The 22,701-nt window shown below is 37.7% G+C and overlaps 1 protein-coding gene across 4 annotated transcripts in view; it reads left to right on the top strand.

Annotated features, from left to right (window-relative positions):
* The window catches only part of HHIP (hedgehog interacting protein), a 91,114-nt gene that overhangs the window by 47,554 nt on the left and 20,859 nt on the right, over positions 1–22,701 (top strand). For all 4 annotated transcript variants that reach the window (XM_055336603.1, XM_055336602.1, XM_055336601.1 and 1 more), the window contains exons 5-11: positions 9,651–9,802; positions 10,174–10,347; positions 10,992–11,135; positions 14,774–14,895; positions 17,514–17,637; positions 18,596–18,726; positions 20,796–20,877. In XM_055336603.1, coding sequence (XP_055192578.1) covers positions 9,651–9,802; positions 10,174–10,347; positions 10,992–11,135; positions 14,774–14,895; positions 17,514–17,637; positions 18,596–18,726; positions 20,796–20,877 — 929 coding nt within the window. The remainder of the gene's footprint in view (positions 1–9,650; positions 9,803–10,173; positions 10,348–10,991; positions 11,136–14,773; positions 14,896–17,513; positions 17,638–18,595; positions 18,727–20,795; positions 20,878–22,701) is intronic.

Below are 22,701 nucleotides of genomic sequence, written 5' to 3'. Positions count from 1 at the left end.
TTGCCCTAAAACCAGGTTAACATTTGTGTTAAAATAACTGATATATAACCTTCATTTTATTCCCTCATAAAGCTTTGGAAAGTTAAGACCATTTCAGTCATGCCTCAAGCCATGAACAATGGGTACTGATGAAGAAATACAATCTATCCATTGTTTGTTCATTTCTTCATTTAGGAAATAGTTGGTGGGGCAGTGTAACATAATAGTTTACATTATTTGTCCTCCAATCACAGACAGTCTCTGCTTTGCCACTTCTGATTGTTCATTTTGGGCTAGTTATTCAATTCCTCTATGCCTCTGCATCCTTATCCAGAAAATAAAGACAATGACAAAATAGTGTTAAAATCTAAAGTTTTTATAAAGTTTAAGCAAGATAATGCTTGCAAATTACTTAGCATGGTCTCAGGCACATAGTAAGAGTTCAGTAGTTATCTTTTAGAACAAGGTTTCAACTCTGGATAAGATTCTTCATAAGATACCAGAAAGACCAGAAATCCCTGCCTTCAGAAAGCTTACAGGCTAGTAGAGAATGATCTAGTTTCTAATTTACATATCTGACATTTTGCTGTGTCTAACAAGGTGGCTGCCCAATATTTTATCCATTTACAGTTTGGTCAAGAAATGTATACTTTTCAAATGTAAGGTCTAATGAGTATTAAGCCTCTAAGTTGTAATAGCAAAGTTTAGTGTAGCTACAAAACTTTTCTAAATTATCTTTTTTATTCATTTTTAATTCCCATGAATATTCTTACAGTTTTGCCAAACTCTTAATTTGTTTTTATGTCACCTAAACACATAGCATAAAAGCTTTGCTTTCTCTAGATGCTTCCAACATCTCTATAAATTTTCTTTCTTCAAAAAGTGTTTAGGGCCAGTATTTTGCTTTTGAGAATTTATACTTTTTGTAGCTTTATTATTTTGCTATTTCCAATAGGTGTTTCACACAATTTTAATGAAGCATTTTTTTTCCTTTAGAGAAGATGTTTTGGAAAACTGAAATTTGGAATATCACAGATATTACTATCCTCTGACACATTTTGAAACAAATAGTCCCCAGTGTTCAAGCCATTCCCTGGTATCATACTGGATTCCTTGCGCAGCATCTATTACAGGTTCTATGGCAGCTCAACACTGCCTGAACAAAGGAAAAGGTCCAAGTCAGTCCACTATCTAATATGCCATACTGTATCAAAAACCACAGTTCAAATAGGTAAAAAGCTTAGGGGAAGATAGAAATATGAGATTTCATTCCATCTGACAAATAGAAAGTTTATGGAAAATAAATCAAATATATATATATATACACACATATACTATTATGGCCATAATAGTTTTTAAGTATGTAAATGAGTTTGTTTATGTTTTTCCCCGTACATGTGAGATATCAAAAGAACATTAATATTTGGGATAAGGAGCAACTGGGAAGCTGGATTTCTAGAAAAGAACCACTTCTAATAACTTTATTCTGTGTAGGTCGTAACTTAAACCCAGCATGACTGATCTATATGGCTTATGTTTAAAAAGAGTGGGGAAGAGAATTGTTGAGGAAAGCTAGAGGTCTAGTGATTTTCATCCACAATAGCTGCCATTTGTACTTTTCAAGTCTGTTTTTGCATTTGCATCAGAAGATAAAATGTAGAGTCCTAAACACAGCTTTGACATGGACCAATTGCTACATAACAGAAATCATACACTTCATAAAATACTTCCTAAAAATTCCGAATTGTTGGGTGTCCAGCAACAGCTCTCCAACTTCCTTTGAAGCAGGACAGATCTCTTTGTCAGGGGAGTGTGGTAGAGGTGAGCTTGGGTACTGCAAGAATTTGAAAATTGTATATAGGTTCTTGAAGAACTAGAAGAGTGGGTGAATATAATTAGGCAAAAATGAGGCCTTGAAGAGACAAGACAGTGCTTTGAAGAGCATTCAGTTATCAAGAAATGAAGAGAATAATTGGAGTAAGTTAAAGATGTATCTAAAAGAAAAGCCAAACCTGGAAAAATACAGGCAATTTTAACAAGAAGAAAACAAGTACTATTATAATTGGCCGTCACTATATTCTGGCTTGTTTCATTCTCAGAGAATAATAAAGGTAAGAAAAGCCAAAAGAGTGGATAATAAAATGTTAATTTCTTTTAATTTATAAAAATGTTAATTTCCAAGTAAGATATGTATGACAGGAAAACTACCAAATTTTTCCCAAGTACTCTTTAACTTCAGTTTCTTTGATAGAGTTGATCAAGCTCTCTTTCTCCCCAGGAAGGAGGATGGGCTAATAAACCTCTCAGATTTTTTTCTGGAGTATTTTCTGATAGCAGGTGAGAGAGTTTTTTTTCTCACACCAGCCAGTTGTGTCCAACACCAACTGGGTGTCCATCAATTTCAGCTCTGATGCTAACTAGCCAGAGTTAGCCTAGAGATTGCTGATTAAGGGCTCAGTACCACAAGACTCAGTACCACAAGACTGCCTCCACTTCTGGGACCAGTTGCACAGAGGGTGCCCAGGCTGCCCGCATTTCTACTCAGCTGACTACAAATTCAGGGGTTCCTGTAAGCCTCCCATAAGCCCCACAGAACTCAGGAAATTGCTTTAATTACAATTACTGGTTTATTATTAAGTCTACAGCTCAAGAATAGCCAGATGGAATTGATGCATCTGGCAAGGTATGGGGAAGGGGACGTGGAGCTTCACATCACCCTCCCAGTACCTTATTATGTTAACCAACCCTGAGGCTGTCTAAACTCTGTTGTTTAGGGGTTTTAGGGAGGCTTTATTATGTTTGACTGATTAAATCATTAGATGTGACTGATTAAATCCTGTGCACTGATGATTGAACTCAACTTTCTGTTTCTCTTCCTTCCCTGGAGATTGGCAGGGGTGGGGGTTCAAAGTTACAATCCACAAATCACATTTTTTGGTTCCTCTGGCTATCAGCCCTCATCCTGAAGCTCTCCAGGGGCCTGCCAAGAGTCACTTCAAGTGACTGCCAAGTCTGCCAAGACTCAGGTAAGGTTGACAGGGGTTTATTGTGAATAACAAAAGATACTCCTGTCACTCAGGAAATTCCAGGGGTTTTAGGAGCTCCAAGCCAGGAACCCAGGACCAAGACCGCAAATATATTTTTCATTATACCATAGAACCAAATGATGCAGGCCCTCCCATAAACTAACCCAGGATCCTCAGGGAATTGACTCCTTCTGAGACCAAGTTACACTTTTGGAACTACTGAAAAGCATTGCTTCTCATTTTTCCCAGGAGTTGTGAAGAAATTAATGCTCTATAGGATGTTTTGAAACTTATGAACAAAACAAAGTAATACAGGTATAGTGAGCTTAAAATCCTCTAGTTAGTAGAAGTAGTTTGTCTACATTTAATTTTTGCCTTCTTTGCATCCTGTGATTGACACAGTAGTATTGCTCATGATTGAGTTCATGTATGTCCACATGTTACCTGACAGTCTTCTCTTTCTCCTCCTCCTCCTCAATTCTGAAAGGTGTTCTTACTTCATTTTGAAGGGTGGTGGTTGCTCTTTCATCACTGACAGTAAAAGAGTGCTTGCTGTGACAAAGCTTCCCTTAAGTATCTCTCTGTGAATTTATAGATGAACTTCACTTGTCTTCTCTTTCAGGATGCTCCCAGTAGGGCATGGCCAAGACGGCTCAGGTCATAAATTCTTTTGATTCTTTTTTAAAAACAGATTAAAATATCCATGTAGTAGGCAGAATAATGTCCCTCTCCAAAAGATGTCCTCATTCTAATCCCTAGAATATGTTACTTTGCATAGCAAAGGGGAATTAAGGTTGCAATGGTGTTGAATTGCTAGACCACACCTAGGGAGATTATCCTGGATTATCTGGGTAGGCCAGTGGCATCATAAATTCTTAAAAGTGGAAGAAAAAGCAGAGGAGGTCTGAGTGGTGCCATAGGAGGATTCATCCCCATTACTGGCTTTGAAGACAGAGGAAGGAGGACAAAACCAAGGAATGCCAGATGGCTTCTAAGAAGCTGGACAGGAAGAGGAAACGGATTATCCTCTAGAGCCTCCAGAGAGAAACACAGCCCTACCGACACATTTATTTTAGCCCAGTGAGGGATCCCTGGGTGGCGCAGCGGTTTAGTGCCTGCCTTTGGCCCAGGGCGCGATCCTGGAGACCCAGGATCGAATCCCACGTCGGGCTCCCGGTGCATGGAGCCTGCTTCTCCCTCTGCCTGTGTCTCTGCCTCTCTCTTTCTCTCTGTGTGACTATCATAAATAAATAAAAATAAAAAAAATAAAAAATAAAATTTAGCCCAGTGAGACCCATGTTGGATGCTAACCTACAGATTTTAAGATAATAGATTTGTGTTGTTTCAAGCCACTTAGTGGTAATTTTTTTACAGCAACAACAAAAAATGAATACATCTGGTATTGTCTTTGAACTAACAATTCTCAGACAAACCTATTTCTCATTTCTGAATAGCAAAAATTTCGAGTCTAAGAGAAGCAATGTTTTTTGCATGAGGAGGAGCCCACATTGATTTCCAAGTTCTCTTGTTCCTTTCCTAGTGTGTCACAACAAACTGTAGATACATGAATGACAATAAGGGAAACCTGCCTCCTAAAAAAAGTATATATTTTATAGAAAATTTTAAAAATATCACCATTCTCTTCTTATATTAATTCTCAGAAACTCCTTCCTTATTAAGAGAACACCAATTCGACTCAAGGTCTTGATTCTTATCTGTGTCCTATGCATAAAATAAACTGGAAGATGATCTTACTGTTTGCAGAAACTCTACCTAATATTCTTCATGTAATTTAGATTTCATAAAACCAAGCTTTTTTCTTACCAAGTTTTAGAGTGGAGAAACTTTGGGTGCTAATATGCTAATTAGCCTGTGTGTCCAAAATTACCCAGAATTTAAATTCCATTTACTACTTGTTTTTTGGGCCATGCACTTGTCTATCTAACCATGTAGCAACATTTAACTCTCTCCCAACCTTGCACCCAAAAATCAGCAGCACAAAGTATGATGAGTGAAACAACTAAAAACTTACTATGTTATCTGACTTTGTTATCTGTTTTCATATATACTATTAGCTTCTGAAGGATAGAGATTGGTTCTTACCGATTGTTTTGTCTTATACCTGGTACAAAGCATAATGCCTAACACATAGTAGGTATTTAATAAATATTTGTTGAGTGAATGTCAAATACAAACTTTTTTTTATGAACACTATATATAACAAGGTATATCTTGAGCTTAGCACTGCATTAGTTTAATTTACATTTCATTGCTTTCTCAACAGTAAGGCCATTCTGTAGACTCCAAACTTGAAGTAAGTCATTTGCAAAGGGTCACTAAGAAAACTGTGCAGAAATGAGAAATGATGGGATGCCTGGGTGGCTCAGCAGTTGGGTGTCTGCCTTTGGTTCAGGACGTGATCCCAGAGTTCCGGGATTGAGTCCCACATTGGGGTCTCTGCGAGGAGCCTGCTTCTCCCTCTGCCTGTCTCTGCCTCTCTGTGTCTCTCATGAATAAATAAATAAAATCTTTAAAGAAAAAAAGAGAGAGAAATGATGCTTCTCGTTCAGGGCTGCCCAGCCTTTTATGGTAAAATATAGAAGTCAGCATTCCCTGAAAAAAAGTAAAGCACATTTTAAAGATTGAAATCAGAAAAAAATTAACTAACTACATTGGAAGTATGAAGAGAGTATTTTCCTTAAAAATTATAATGAATGATTATGCCTACAATTTACCTTAAAAAGAATAATTATATATATAATATAAATATTCTATGTATTATATATCATGTATATTATATAATCATTTTACTATTATGTCTCTTTTTCTAATGGATCCCTCCATTGTCTTCAAAGAAGAATATTTTTGGTCAGTTGGTTAGAACTTTGATGTGTTCATCAGGGAAGAGTTGGTCCCAAAACTATAGGACAGGATCTGATCTTGTATTCACATCGAAGTCATCAATACTCTTTCTTTGGGGCTTTTGTTTCTTTTCTGTTGACCGTGTGAAATTACTCCTGAAAGCTGAATGATAACTAGAATGGCAGTTAATTAATTATTTAAAGTCTCTAGGAGGGTTTTATGGTTTACTCTGAAACATGGGTCAATTTAAAATCTACAGGAACATTATTTTCAAATCGTTCAACTACTTGATTTTTAAAAATCATTTGAGCTTGGCATGGCACTGCCCAGAAGTTGATGCAGTTTGAGAAAGCTGAGCAAAGGGAAGAAAGGGTCCTGTGGTAGGTGGCCTTATGATGCTTGGGTGACATTTCAGTCAGTGCACTTAAAAAAAAAAAAAAAAGCATTACCCTCAAACTGAGGAAACCCTAAAACATTATTTGTAAATTACCTGTTGTCCATCTCTAGCATACATACATTCTCAGAAGCATAATATGCACATCAAGGATTCAGTATTAATAATGAATTACAGAGTATAATATGAATGTTTTGATAAATCACTGTTTTTCACATAAGTCAGGATAAGCATTTTGGACATTAGTTAATGTTTCCAAAAGTATAATGTTAGAAGTTAATATCTTTTTGAAAGGAATGGTTCCCTGGACCATGACTTTTCCATTTGCCATTCTATTAATTGTTTTTTCCCATTTTTGCCAGCTTGGCTAAACTAATCACTAGAGATTCATTCTCCCCAGATGCTCACTAGAAATAATTTGATAATTTGACATTTCTGGAAGGAATCCATGATTTTCATTCCATAAAGCTACACATAATTGAGGGGAAAGGGTAGAGAAAAAGAAGAGGAGAGTCAATAACATTAGCGCAGGGCTTTCCCCTGAGCCTGGAAAGCTGGTTTCTGTTGGCCTGCCATGCCTCTAGGCACCAATGCTCAAGATTTCAGGCTGGGCGGTTTTCTGGTGAAGACTAGTTGAAGCAGCCAGAGAGCCCTGAAGGCCTCAAATGTCTGGCAGTGTTTCTGGTATTGTAGCCTCTAATAGATGCTGCTCCAAAATTACACCTTTAAGCTCAATCAACATATTTCTCCATATAGATCTTGAAAAATGGCCCACACCTCAAAGATAGGTTTGCATTTGAGAGGTAAATCATGATTCGTCAGTCACATACTTCAAATAGACAATGTAACTCTGAAGACCCAATTCAAGCTAAATGTGAGTCTATAGATACTCCTGACAGTGGTGGTATATCCCCCCTTCTCAACCCCTGAGTCATGTTATACCATGTAGTTTACAAAGCCAATTTTGAAAGACACTCTAGCATATTTATATAATACATTGCATTTTTCATCAATATAGTTATGAAAGTATTTCTCAGAAATAACTTAAGAGTCATTAGTCCTATATCTAAGCCAACCAGATCACTACCTTGTACCTGGAAGTTAAGTTTAAAAATGTGAAATCATATGTAACAATTAAACAAAACGTACAAGCTGAAAATTTCAGAATTATGGGCTTTTTAAAACTGTGTTTTAAATTTATTTTCTTGTCATCCGAATATCTCATTCTGTTTCCATATTTGGCATTTCAATAAATGCCACTGATGCCCCCAAATTCATTCATTGGATAGGTGAATCTCTAAAGTGAATAATTGTCTTCTGTCACCTGTGGATTCATTTAAATATCTTTCCCCATCTTTCCACAGTGCATGAATTCTACGTTCCTAATTCCTGAGAAGCAGCTAGCACAGTTTTAAGCCATGTTGCTCTCCAACTCAAATTCTATTTCAGATGATTTGCTTAAAAACTAAAAAAGAACTACTTTAAGCAAAAGCTTCTTATAGTGGAACACAAATATTTGTGAAGTAGGCATAAAGTACTTACCCTGCACTCACAGCTTTTAAAGTGAAATACATTCGGAGGAGGAATTAATCACAAACTAAATCCCACCCCCCAGCTTTCTTATCCATTCGCCAAAGAGGTTTAAATGTGCTTTTCTGCAAGCAGTCCTTAGTTATGCATCCCAGCTTTCATTGCCTCATAAGAAAAGATATTTGTTTAATGAAGATATAAAAAAATAACATCCAATCAATATTAAAATCACTATAAAATGACCTGAAAAATAGAGGTTCATTTTTCATTAACCATAGTCATTAGATCTATACCCATCAATGAGATTGTTTTGATTGAAATTCATACTATGCATATTATGACATACAAATGGAGAGGTTGACTTTTTTGACGTTTGAATAATGCTTTGGTAGTAGTACTGGGAGATTTGCATCCACTTTAGTATTTATACACTCTTAAAATTTGGTTGTTTCCACTTTGTATGGCATATATCTGAAGCAGTTTTTATCTAATCCAAGAGATAAATCAAACCATGTTTACTTAAAGTGAGCTTTTACGCCTAAAACTTTAAACTCTTCAATCCATATAGAATCCAAACCACACACAGCTCTTTGCTTTGGTAGTAATGCATGCTCTTCTGGGGAGAGAAGAGCATAAGGGTGCTTCCATTACTGAGTATACCCTGTGAGGAAGTCGCAGGGTTTGGAGATTATTGCCCTCCTGTAAGACATCTGAGGGTAAGTTCCAGCTGTTGGCCACAGGAGATGTGGTGTGTAATGAAATCGCCTGGGCAAAGTGATGTACTAGCAGCAGTTGCTTCATACAGTTTCCATGTCACGTTTTTTCACCAGTTTGGATAACTCCTCAGACTACAGAGAAAGTGCTCCCTGATTCACTAGAATTTGAACTTTTAGTCTCTGATCTGGATAATTTCAGATACTTTAATTTCATGATAGAAATTCTTAGACTACTTGTGGGATAAAACAAATGCTACAACCATATTGAGTTTCATCTAGCTGAGTTAGCAGAAAATAAAGATAAAATGCCTTTCTGTTTAAGAACATGATGATGTTTTAATTGTTACAGCATTTGGCATGCCTAATGTATACAATCCTTGACATTCATACAATAACAAAGAAAGTTGTTTGGGAATATTTCTTTTATTTCCTAGTGTCCCCTTTCCTCTCTGGTATTTCTCTCACCCCCGTGCCAGCCCTGGTTTTTAGCTCTCCTCCTATTTCTCCATCCTTCTATAAAGAAAGCTCTATGCTGTGAAAGACACACGTAAAAATACCTCATTCCTATGTAGATGGGCCAAGGCTGCTTATTACCTAGTTATGATGAACAGACCACCACCGTTGTGACAACTGATGTAGATGCCTCCAGGGTAAAACAAAGGTTTACATATTACACAAGCAATTTAACTGTTTTCTAAACATATTGCCAAGACAGTGGGAGTTGGCAGCCCACACTGTGTTTTAGGTTTGGGAGACTTGGATTAGAAGTGACTGCTGATTATGAACCTTTTTATTTGTATTCTATGAACTACAAGCAACCTAGTAACCCAGCAAAGAATTCTTCACAGTACTTAAATTTGTCTTCCTAGCTTCCCAAGATTGCGTACACAAATCACTTGACAAAAGTGGTGTAAGGGTCTTGTGCACAGATAACCACACAAGACAATTGTCTTGTTCTAGCCCTTAAGGAGTGCTACAAAGTGAAATGTTTTATAATCCTTTTTTGTGCAGTAGCCCAGGAAGAAAAGAGTTTGGGCAAAGATTATCCAGAAGAAAGAAAGAAAGACTCTTTTGGGGTTCCAGTTGAAACACAATAAAGAACATAATTAACTTCACAATTCTTTGTTTTTCATTTGACTGCAGGGAGGAGATGAAAGAGGTCTGCTAAGCCTTGCATTCCATCCCAATTACAAGAAAAATGGAAAGCTGTATGTGTCTTATACCACCAACCAAGAACGGTGGGCTATCGGGCCTCATGACCACATTCTTCGAGTTGTGGAATACACAGTATCCAGGTATCACTAAAATGCCCTGCAGCATAAATATTCTTCAACCGTATTTTCTCATGATCTCTTCCTAATTATTTTAGACGTGAAGGTGACAGTAATTAAACCACAATCCCCATCTTGCTGAAAACCGCACACGTGTACTTAAGGAGAATTGAGAGAAATGGTAGCTTTGGCACTCAATGCTCTTTCAGCCTACATGCTACTTCTGAAACAAAAATAATGTCATTTATCGGTAATTTTTATTAGATCCATTTCAAGTGTATGTTTCCTAATTTACATGCCAAGTGTCTGCTCCCCTATTTGTGTACCATTTACTTTCTGGTGGGCTCACGTTCCATCTTTAACAATTATGGTGTTGCTTCCTCACCACAATGTAGAAAAAATCCCCATCAAGTTGATTTGAGAACAGCCAGAGTATTTCTTGAAGTCGCAGAACTCCACAGGAAGCATCTAGGAGGGCAACTGCTCTTTGGCCCGGAAGGCTTTTTATACGTCATTCTTGGTGATGGAATGATCACGCTGGATGATATGGAAGAAATGGATGGGTTAAGGTAAAAAATAAATAAATAAATAAATAAATAAATAAATAAATAAATAAACCACCCCTCCCCTCCCCTTGATGTTAAAATATTAAGAGCCAGCCAGGGAAAAGGGGTCAGAGCCAGTCGGTCAAGAAATGTCTTTGGGGAAAGAAACAAACCAAACAAACAAAACCTATCTTTGAATTAGGTGGCCTTGGTTAAATATTAAATATTTAACTTTGGTTATGAGTGCATTTGTAAAGTAGAGAAGAAGAATTCAGTCGTATGCTGGAGGGTATTTTGGGAATGCCTCATAGCCAGAGTTGTAAAGTGCATTATCCGGGGCGAGGTTTACACTGCGCCCCCAGATACACACAGCCCCCGCGCCCTTGGGCTGCCACCCTGCGTGCATGGGCTAAGGCTGCGGAGCAGCTGCAAGATGCAGCTCAGTAAGGGTGCTGCAGCCTGGCTCCGAGGGCTGCGTCTCGGTGTGCCGCTTGTCTGAAACCAAACTGCCCCTACTTCCATTTCCCGCAATATGGAAGATGTAGCATTAATACTTCGGTCTCGAGGGAGGGAATTCTTTTGACCATAGAGCAACTCCCCACATTTCGGTTTAGGTGAAATACATAACGGAAGCAGAACACACTGAACGTTGTCCTACAATTTCTCAGTGATTTCACAGGTTCAGTGCTCCGGCTGGACGTGGACACGGATATGTGCAATGTGCCTTACTCCATACCGAGGAGCAATCCGCATTTCAACAGCACCAACCAGCCCCCAGAAGTGTTTGCACACGGCCTGCATGATCCAGGCAGGTGAGAAGCAATCTTGTCCTCTTGCCTGCCATAAAGACAGGCCGGGCCTCGGGAACTGGGAGAAGAAAGAGGGGTCTAGGCACAGAGCATCCATGGGTGGCATCCAAGGCTGCGCCTCCAAAATCACCAGCTCATTATCTGAACACTCTTTCTTCTATTAATGTGTGAAGCAGATTGAGGAGACAGAGTAGACATATGTAAAGGAACACATTCATGGAGAAAAATTGCCATAAGGTTCTGGAGTGTTATTAGACCAACACTGTTGGACTCGTGTAATGAAGACTTCAGTTGTTCAAACTGAGAGAGATAACAGACCTTTTAAATTTTCTCCTTAAACCCTTCTAAATGAAATTTTCCATACACATTAATTTTTTAAGTTTATTTTTATTTTTTAAAAACATTTATTTATTTATTTGAGAGAGAGGAGAGGAGGAGCAGAGGTCAAGGGAGAATCTTAAACAGATTCCACACTGAGCACTGAGCCCCACGTGGGGTTCCATCCCTCCCTGAGCCAAAACCAAGAAGTGCCCCATTTCCATATACATTAACTGGGGGTGGTAATAGCTATCTTGTAAGGGTACTATAATGATTTAATACAAATCTAGAAGTAAAGCACAAAGCGCCTGACACACCTGGTAGTTTTAAATAAATTATAGTTCTTATCATAGTTTCACTTAACATATGATGATCAGTATCAGTTTGTAAGGAGTTGAGCCCAATGTTAACATTTTTTCACTTAAAAAAAATTGTAAATACTAAAGTAATTCATATGGACTGTTTACTATAATGAACTATAAAGAAAGGAATACTAAGATGTATATAGAGTGAGAAATTTGGGGTACACTTAAAAATGCTATGAAGCATAATATAGCAATTCTATGATGAAAGCTTGATTCAATCTGTGGTGTCTTATTCATACTATGGGATATTTGGCCATATTCATTCATTTACTGGCTAGGTTATTATTGCTATTTAATGTTTATTGAGTGTTCACTATGTGCAAGGTGAGTATTTCTCAAACTTTTTATTTTTATAATCCCTCATGCCCTTCATCTCCCCTCCATCAAAGTCCAAGTCTACAGTTCATTTCCTTTTTGGCATCTCAGCAGATCTTAAAATCTGTGCGACAGGGAATACTTAAGGTGGGTTCAGGATGTGGAGGAAACTGTCACATTCCATTCCTATAGCTCAGAACTCACAGATACCACCGCAAAGCAGCACTTTGAAGTGAAGCTGCCTGAGTCACCACAATCTCACTGGGGTTTTTGTGCAACCTTCCCAGGGGTCCTGGACCCTCAGTGCAAAAACACAGGGTGAGGCGCTTGACATGTCTTGCAAGTGGCAGGATGCCTGTGCTGTGGGGTCTTACCTGCTCTGGCAGCAGCGGGCTAAAGGGAAGTTGTGCATCCCTCCAAGAGTATTTCAAGCAGAGAAAGATTTAATAAAGCAGAAAGGAAACTAAACCAATTATTGGCTAAAAGTAAAACTGGCTTGTATTAAGCACTTTGGTGCAGAGTACTGTACTAAGTATCTTACCCCATTATCTCATTTATGCCCCTCAGCAGGACTCTGTGGTAGCTGGCATTGGACAGAAGGCCTAGATATTTCCCATAGACCACCTGGCCCCCACGCAGGCGTAGCCTCCCCATTTGCAACCACTGGAGTGGGACATCGTTACAATGGATGAACCTACACTGACACGTCGTTATCACCCAAAGTTCAGAGTTTACCTTAGGGCTGCCTGGGGGTTGTACACTCTATGGATTTGGACAGATATAGAATGACATGTACCCACCACATGGTATCATACAGAGAAGCTTCACTGTCTGATCTCTTTTTTTCCATAAGAAAGTAAAGGTTAGAAGGGCCAGGTGGTTCACAGTGGCCATAATATTCACCCTGAGCTAGGACTGATGGCTTCCCACCTTCGGGAGACCTGGCCTTTTCTTCTAGGTTTGCTCTTTTCTGCATAGAAAGAGGTCAGACCGTCTTTTGTCTTGGTTTCTCCATCTTTAAAAGAAAGACAATACAGGGAAAATTTCTCCACCTGTATGGATTTATTTTTTTTATATATATTTTCTTTTCTTTTTTTAAGATTTTATTTTTTTTTATTCATGAGAGACACAGAGAGAGAGAGAGAGAGAGAGAGAGAGAGAAAGAGAGAGAGAGAGAGAGGCAGAGACACAGGCAGAGGGAGAAAGAAGCAGGCTCCATGCAGGGAGCCTGACGTGGGACTTGATCCGGGGTCTCCAGGATCAGACCCTGGGCTGAAGGCAGGTGCTAAACCACTGAGCCACCCAGGCTGCCCCCCCCCCCGTATGGATTTAATTCCACCTTAAGTCACATCATGTCTGTGTCATGTTCCCTGCCAGGCATTGTACTCTGTGAATCATTGAATTAAAGAGGACAATAAAGGGACTGTTGCCACAGAACAACTAACTCATCTTTGGCAGGTCAGGCTTATAGTTTCCCTATTATGAATGGGATCATTTGGATGTAACAGTTTTTGTTTTGTAGTTGTTACTGTTGAGATGATTGCTACATATGACTCTTAATGTCTTTTAAGATCCAGAACTTACTCTCAGGTTGTTTTGTTTTCTATTTTATTTAATAGCCCCAAAATGGTTTGGTTTGGTTGTCAAGTCATTAATGTATTTTGTTGATCTAAAACAGTGATTCCCAATGGGCTGATTTTGCCTCCAGCCAGCATTTGGCAGGGTCTAAAAATATTTTTGGAGGGGTTCGGCTACTGGCATCTAGTGGCTGGAGGCCAAAGGTGCTGCTAAACATCCTAGTGTTCCTTACAGAACCTCCCCTCTCCTCCACCTTCCAGTCCCCTGCTCAAAGAATTATCTGGCTCAAAATGTCAATAATGTCAAAGTTGAGAAACCTGAAAACAATTTAACACTATTTTCCACATTTGTGAGAACTTCAAAAATTATATTATACAGTTTATTTTTTTCCCCAACCCAAGCTTCACATGCCCATTCCTTCATTGACTTAAACATCCAACAAGTATTGAACCCGTTTTATGTTCCTGGGTTTGAATTAGGTAACAAAAATGCAGTGATAAAGAAGCTGAAAGTGGTCCCTGTACTCATGGAGTTCACAGTCAATGGCTTAAGTCATAGAAATATTCTAGCTCCAGATTGCAGGTGAGATGAAGACAAAGTCAGTGTAGAAGGTTCAGTGGTCATGAGGACCAGCTTTATTTTATTCTCTAAATTGTAGTGCTCACTTTCTTTCCTTTGCTAGAGCAGCTTGAGCTTTAGAATATAGCAATCCCATGTAAAAAACCCAAAACTAATGCCAAAACTAATTCTGATTTGTGTGTTGCAACTGTGAATTGCTGCTGCTGCTGGTTCTCATACCTCATAACACACCAACAAATGTTTTAAGTCACAGTGCACATTCATATTAGAGGGAGATACCAAGGGAAATAAGGAAATATTCTCCAGAGGTCATTTAGCTTCAGCAGAGTAAACAAAAAATCTGAATGTTTCTGTTGAGGATCCAAATGAAATAGCTTACAAGGTTCTTGCCAGTCCACAATAGGGTTCCTAAGTCAGGAATCTCCAGTATGAGTTTAGAAAAAAACCCTGGTAGGAATTCATGGATGTCCCCCATGTGTTATGCAGATGTGCTGTGGATCGACACCCCACTGATATAAACATCAATTTAACAATACTTTGTTCAGACTCCAATGGAAAGAACAGATCATCTGCCAGAATCCTACAGATAATAAAAGGGAAAGATTATGGTAAGTAGAGCATAATTCGTTGATTTGGCTTCAGTTTGGGCTTTGTTTTATTTTACTATATTAACTGAAGAGAAAAGGATTTCTGCAAAATTTGGGAAAGCATAAAAACACTGACCTAACAGTGGTAAGGGATTAAATTGCACAAGTCTAAAAGGTCCAGTGACACTTACAAGCCCCAAGAGTTCAGTTTGGGGAATTACCTTTCCCATGGGTTGAAGTGAGCTCTGTAGGTCCAAAAATTTAATGGATCTTCAAAAATTAGCTGTTTATATTTTGCTCGAGAGTCAAAATGAATAAGTTCTATTTATTTGATACATGAAGGAGAACTTGTCTTCACATCTTATATACAGAGGAAAAAACAAGTTAAAGGTAAGAACTTTTTCAATACCCAATATGCTAGTCTCAGCAATTAGAAAAATTATATGTTTCAAATAAGAATGTAACTTTTAAGGTGCTATTTTAGAGAAAACAACCTAATAGACTTGTTATTTACCCAAGTCATGAAAATGGGATGTTTAGACATTATTTTTAAGATTTTATTTATTTATTCATGAGAGACACAGACAGAGAGGCAGAGACATAGAGGGAGAACCTGGCTTCTTGCAGAGAGCCTGATGTGGGAATCGACCTCTGACCTGGGATCATGCCTGGAGCCAAAGGCAGATGCTCAACCACTGAGCCACCCAGGTGTCCCTAAACTGTTTTAGAGATATATATACAAAATCAAGTTGCGTAATGAAGGCCAAAAAGCTTAATATTTTTCGGTGTTTTCCTATTTACTTCTTTTGGAGGAAGAAATATATAGATTATTATGATTCAGAGAACACAGTAGATTAAGATTATTAAATTGATTGCTCCTTCTATTTACTCATTCAATGCAGATATTTATTTAGCACCAGGAATGAAGCAGCTGTGTTAGCTCAGTGGTATTCAGTTATTTTACTTAATTTTTTTTCAGGTATGTGTGTGTGTGTGTGTGTGTGTGTGTGTGTGTGTGTGTATCTTATGAAAGCCAAACCAAAGAATGATGTGGTTTGAAAAAAAATCTTATGAGTCACTGGTTTGATGGAATTTTGGCTATATTTGTAGATTAAACTAAATTCTCGATCACATTCATTGGGGTTCAGCAGAAACTGGCTACACTATTGATAGCGTTACATTTATGTTTTCAAAACACATACACAGAGTCCTCTCACAGCAAACACATATATCAAATCACCATGATGCACACTTTAAATACTTTACAACTTTCTTTGTCATCTTGACTTCAATAAAGCAGAAAACAAAATAACCACATCCACAGGACTTACTACATGCCAGCCCCCTAGTAACTTTATAAACTTGACCCATTGCATTCACCAAACAACTCTGTGTAGTGAGTCCTGCTACTGGCCACATTGTACAGATGAGGGACCTGAGACACAGAGAGGCTAATTATCATACAACACAAAGTGGCAAGGCCTGGATTTGAACCCAGGATGACTGATTCCAGAGGTCATGACCTTCACCATTCAGTTATGCTGCCTTTCAGTGAACTAGTTAAAACTTAATCTTTTCTACTTTTTAAAATACAGTCACCATAACCACGTGGGAAAGGAGAATTACTCAAAATTGCCATCTTCCCACAAAAGCTTTTGCCTAAAATACTGCCTGTTGATACTGACTTATTGACATGAAGCACATAATAAATTTTCAGATTAATTTGCAACTGGCTTTCAATCTTTTCCATTGCAATTAGTGTAAATGTATTCAAGTATATAATGACATGCATGGAAAGATTGAGATATTTGACTACACACTTGTAATTAAAAAGAATGGCTGCAATAACATTGTTAATCATACAACTCTATAAACAAAACTATTAAAATGGTTTAAATGAAGATATTACTTGAGTGATGATATTTTAAATTATACAAATGTGGTTCAAAGAACTTTTATGTACTATACTTTTATTTTCATTAAAATATGAACTTTCAAACATTTTATATGACTTGACAGAGGTCTGGCTTAATTTACTAAACATATGCAGAAGCATTTCTACCAAAAAATCAATATTAAAACAATTATTATTTTTTTAAGATTTTTTTTTTTTATTCATGAGAGAGAGAGAGAGAGGCAGAGACATAGGCTGAGGGAGCCCAGTGTGGGACTGGACCCCAGGACCCTGGGATCATACTCTGAGCCAAAGGCAGGTGCTCAACCACTGAGCCATCCAGGTGCTCCAAAATTATTATTTTTTAAAATATTTTAGTTCAAAAACTAAAAAACTAAAAAAATAAAATACTTTAGTTCTTAAGTAAATAACCATGATTTCCAAAATACTCAGATTCTAATTTTATTGAAAATTTGGTATGTGTGGCAATTTTAACAACAAGCATTGCAGAGCATCCCCATTTCAATAAGCTGCACAGGGAAGCTCTTTATATGTTATACTATTTTAGCCACAGACAATTATATTTATTAAATATCTATAACAAGTATTCATCATGGAACACATTTCATCATGGAACACATTTCAAATTTAACATAAATTACCATAATAATATTACTGAGCCTGTGTTACTTTTATTTCATAAAAGTATTTCATTTGATCTAATGTTGTGTTTATTTCTTTCCAGAAAGTGAGCCATCACTTTTAGAATTCAAGCCATTCAGTAATGGTCCTTTGGTTGGTGGATTTGTTTACCGAGGCTGCCAGTCTGAAAGACTGTATGGAAGCTATGTGTTTGGAGATCGTAATGGGTAGGTTTCCTGATACCACAATTTGATGTATCAAATGACATATCCATTGATGAGTGGACACACAACCATAAAATATTTAAATGATTGTCTCCCTTTGGGGGTCAGGTCTGGAACACCCATAAAGATTATTATTTTCTCATTGTTTCATTATGTATGACAGTTTAATTAAAGAACTTCCTAAGAGATGCTTTTTAAACAAATTTGATTAAGTTCATAAAATAATTTTTTGGAGCAGAGAAGTCTTCAGGTGGACTTTTCGTATCATGTAGGCTTTTCCCTTCATCCTTAACATAATTTTACCATGATAATGAGTAATTTGAAAACTATTGTTATACATGAGTTGTGTGAATATTTTCCAAATTATTTGGAAACTGGAAGGCTCAGAACCTTTATTTTTGCCAGACTTTCAGGAGTTTTAGAGAACTTAATTTGTCTCTGTCAATAAGAAAACTACAAAATTAAATCTTAGCCTAATTTTTCGAGGTCACTTTGTGGACGATTCTCAGGAACTCTGTGATGAAACCCAAATTATGAATCTTGTTTCCCAAATCACTGGCATTCAGGCATATGGCAGAGCTGATATGCTTGGTCGCTAAAAGGAACCAGAAAAGTTTACTGACCCCATGATCTCCCCCCTGTCCCTCTCTCTGATTAATAGCACAGCATGGAGTCTAGTCCTGGAGAGGAAGTATCATTCTCTGGATGAAGGGGAGGGCTTTTCTCATACTCAGGTACTTTTAGTGCCCCCCTCCAAACAAAATACTATCTTTAAGTACTTTCTCACCACATGAGAATTTCACAGTATTCGCACACATTATGGGCTATTTTATTTTTCCTTTTAGAAGCCAGGTTTATGGCACAATTATTCATTGTGAGTTTTATTTTAAGCATTTTATTGTGTTTTTTTTTAAGCTAAAACTTATTTTCATTGTAAGTTTACGGTATCTCTTTGTTGTAGGAATTTCTTAACCCTCCAGCAAAGTCCTGTGAGCAAGCAATGGCAAGAAAAACCACTCTGTCTCGGCAACAGTGGTTCCTGTAGAGGTTACTTTTCAGGTCACATATTGGGATTTGGAGAAGATGAATTAGGTACTGTACACACCATTTCTATGAAATTCCATTCTCACTCCCTTGCCCAAGAGGCTTTGTTTTGTTCTGAAGAATAAGTGTAACAATCTCATCCTCCATTTGCTGGCAGTGTACCTGCAGCAAGGGTGACCTACCATGGAGATTAGAGACGGCCCAGCTACCTATTCTCTCCCAATGACCTTTCTCTGGGGGGGGGGGGGGGGGTGTCTTTAAATCTTATTTCCACTCCAAAAATATAAAACTAACAAAGCAGTTGTTTGTAATGAAGGCAACAAAAAGAAATTTTTGAGCCCTAAAAAGAGAAAATCTTAAATGTCTACTGATATTTTAGAAAATCTGAGCTCATTGGTTTCTGTTCTCTATCTGAAAGCATTTCCACTTGTCCATGTCTCTTGGAATAAGTAAAAAATTTGTTATAATCTCAGCATCACCTTATCCTCTATTTCTAACTTATTTTTTTGGTCTATCGAGGCACGCAATTTGTACATGATAAGCTAAATTTTTAGATCTGCTTTCCAACAGAATAAAAGTTATCTTCTGAATGATGATATGTGTTAACATACATTTGCTGGTGTGTTATGAAAATGTACACAGCTTATAAGCAAAAAGAAGCTGATATTGGAATGCTATCACAGAGTGAAAATCCTCCTAATTTTAAATTATAGAGATAAATGTAGCTTTCATAATGACTCAATCTAAAGAATAGCGTCCAAACAAACCATGGCCACTATGCTCCTTTTGCCTCTAGGATGAATTTTAGTTGTTAAAAAAAGAAGAGTTGTGTTTCCCATGTAAATCAGAATACTTTCCCCAGAAGTCCAGTTTGGGTTTTATTAATCAAATATAGAATTCATCAGGAAGAGTTCCATGCCATTCATTTAGGTTAACAAGAGACTTAGCGTGTATTTCAGAGCTATAGGACTGTAATGACTTAAAGATGAGAACTCCAATCCCTTTTTTTCTCATTCCAGAATTGAAACATTTACAGTTAATTTTTCCTTGATACATCTCCTAGCTCACTCAAAAGTACCAAGAGATACTCTTTCTCGCTGAAATCCTCTATTATAGAATTTAAATTTCACTGGCAAACTCTAGTTTTAAAATATAAATGAGAATTAAAGTGTTTGTGGCAGAGTTAGAGATGAATATTTAGATGTTGTGACTGAATCATTCTGATTTCCCCAGACCTTACTGCAAATGATTCACTGTCAATCATCCTGTGAGTGTCACCACCGTTGGTTAAAATATCCAAACATCTATCTGCACATAATACTATGTTGGGAGCAGAACTAACAAATGAAGCATATACAATCCTTAGTGTCAAAAAGCTATAGCATTGTGTATACCTTATAATTAAAATTAAACATATCTTCCTTGAATTATGCTTTAATGTGAAACTCTTTAGCTTTACTTAAGAGCCACATGGGGGTGCCTGACCGGCTCATCCAACTCTTGATCTCAGGGTTATGAGTTTGAACCCCATGTTGGGTATAGAGATTACCTTAAAAAATGCAGATAAGGTCAGACAGAGCAATAAGGGAGGACATCATAGGCCACTGTCAGGACTTACTTTTGCTCTGAGAGATATTGGAAGTATTGAAACGAAGGAGCATGACCCAACTTAAATGATCTGACTGAAAGAATTTCTATAGCTGATATATTGAAATTAAACATAGAAGAAAAAGGGTAGAAGCAGGGAGATAAGTTAGGAGGCTGCTGCCTTAATCCAAGAGGGACGGATGTCTCCTTGCTCTGGAATAGGAGTGGACAGGATGTGGAAAGAAGTGATTGGATTCTGGATGCACTGTAAGGCAGACTTGTGCAACTCTCATCATCTTCAGGCAAGTGATTTCCTGAGGATATACAGAGATACATAGACATACAGATACACACACACACACACAAATATGCATACACCTACACATACATATATACGTAGATATATAAATAGATATAAAAATAAATGTAAAATATCCCATCTACCTATTTATATAAAATATCTGTTTAGGCAATAGGAAGGAAGGCTTTATAATACTATAGATTAACATACTGTATTTCTGTCTTCACAGGTGAAGTTTACATTCTGTCGAGTAGTAAAAGTATGACCCAGACTCACAATGGAAAACTTTACAAAATTGTAGATCCCAAAAGGTGAGATCTCTTTATTATATTCCTTTAAGTCAAGTAGTGTTTCTCCGAGTTTTACTGTGTTCAAATTGGTGATGAATTGCAACTACCAGTCAACCAACATGAACACTTCTGCCTTGGCCAGTATGCCAAGTGCTTCCTGGGAGGACCCTCAACTCCAGGCTGTGAGGGCTAGACTTGACTCTGCTGGACTCTAAAGCCTTAATGTGTCTACATATTCCTGTCATTCTTTGTGCTATCAGGGAGCGAATTCTATTTGTGGAATCAGCAAGCCCAGTTACACTCCAGAGGAGGACCTAACATGTAGGACTGTGGCTTCGGCTTTCATTTTGGAAACAATAAACCCTCCTCTTTTTTCCAGAAAACTGGAAACATACTAGCAGAAGTGACAGCTGTTTAGTACGATTTTTTCATCAGGTAATCAAGATAAGCTATTTGGCAGTTCAACATCTGAGCCTCATTTCAAAACTGTCTGGCAGCTCACAGCTCTCATGCAGGCTTCTGTGACTGAACAAATGGAAACTGAAGAAATGTCCTCATTTACCTCAGCAAGAGGAAGACTTGAATGTTGAATCTTTCAAAAAATACATTTGGTCCCCTGTTCCTTTCCACTTGCCCGTCACAACAGCATTATCTTGAACCATAATTAGAAAATTTCATGAATAAAGGCAGAACTGTCAGCAACTGCTAAAATTATATACTATCAAAAATGTATTAGTCATAAGCTTAGAAATGACTGTTAACAAAACCTAAGTCCTCAGATACCACCCCTGTTGTCAGACTGTAGGTACAGCATGCTGTGGATTTCAAATTCTCTCTGTACTAACTTATCTTTGTGAACCTATCTGCATATTTAAATTCCCATATTTCAAGTCTCTTTTAGAAGAATAAATTCTAATAACCTAAAAAGCTTCCTAGAAGCATGAATTTAGTTCCACTTTAAAAATATTATTTATAAGTCATAGCATATGTTTTTTTCCGAAAAAAAAATCACAGACTAACAAAATAGAGATTTTCATCCTTTTCCCATACCACAAAACATGATGTTTCTTGAGAAAACTATAAGTTGGTGTTGGTACTACAGAATTAAAAGAGGAGTAATCAGTTCTACACGGTCTCTCGGCATATCCCATATACTCACCTGTCACACCCTGATCGCATTCCTCCTCTATGTAACAATCCAAATTTTCCTCCAAAGAAAGAGAAGCACCCATCTATGCCTTGTAGAAGACCTTTTCCTCCTTGGGTGTGAAATGAATGCCCTCTTTGTAAAAAGCAAAGTAATGAATGAAAAAAATATCAGACACTTCTGTGCGGTTGAAGTTGGCAATATTAAAACAAAAATCAAACAAAGTAGCAGCATTCTCATGATGAAAAATAATGCTAGGGATTTTACTCAGATCGAATGCTCTTCGTTTCCAAATAGTGGTCGTTAGTCCATTATGTTTGTCAAAGTTGATCTGCTTTTACAGGCTTCCTGGTAGTGTTAGAATGAATTCTTCCGTCTTCTCACAAAATCTTTCTCTCTTCATCTGGATTGTTTAGTCTGCTGGTGGTGAATTGAGGTGAATTTTACACCTTCAGTCCATTATTAGTGTCTAATTACCAGAGTTTCCATAAGGGACCTTGGCTTTGTGATCTTGGGGCCTCCTCTAGTAGGGTGGTCTCAGAGTGACATACCTGAAAGGCCTGACTTCTCATTATGGTGCCTGTTTCTGGTGAGTCCTGTCACGTGTGGGGCCAGGGTTAAGATGTGTGTTTGGTTTTCAGAAGGTGGGGGGAGTAACAGAGTCCCAAACATGCTGTCCTCATACACAGGCATAGGCA

This window comes from Nyctereutes procyonoides, unplaced genomic scaffold, assembly GCF_905146905.1.
Source record: "Nyctereutes procyonoides isolate TBG_1078 unplaced genomic scaffold, NYPRO_anot_genome, whole genome shotgun sequence".
Lineage (NCBI taxonomy): Eukaryota > Metazoa > Chordata > Mammalia > Carnivora > Canidae > Nyctereutes > Nyctereutes procyonoides.
This window is presented reverse-complemented; position numbering and strand designations above follow the sequence as displayed.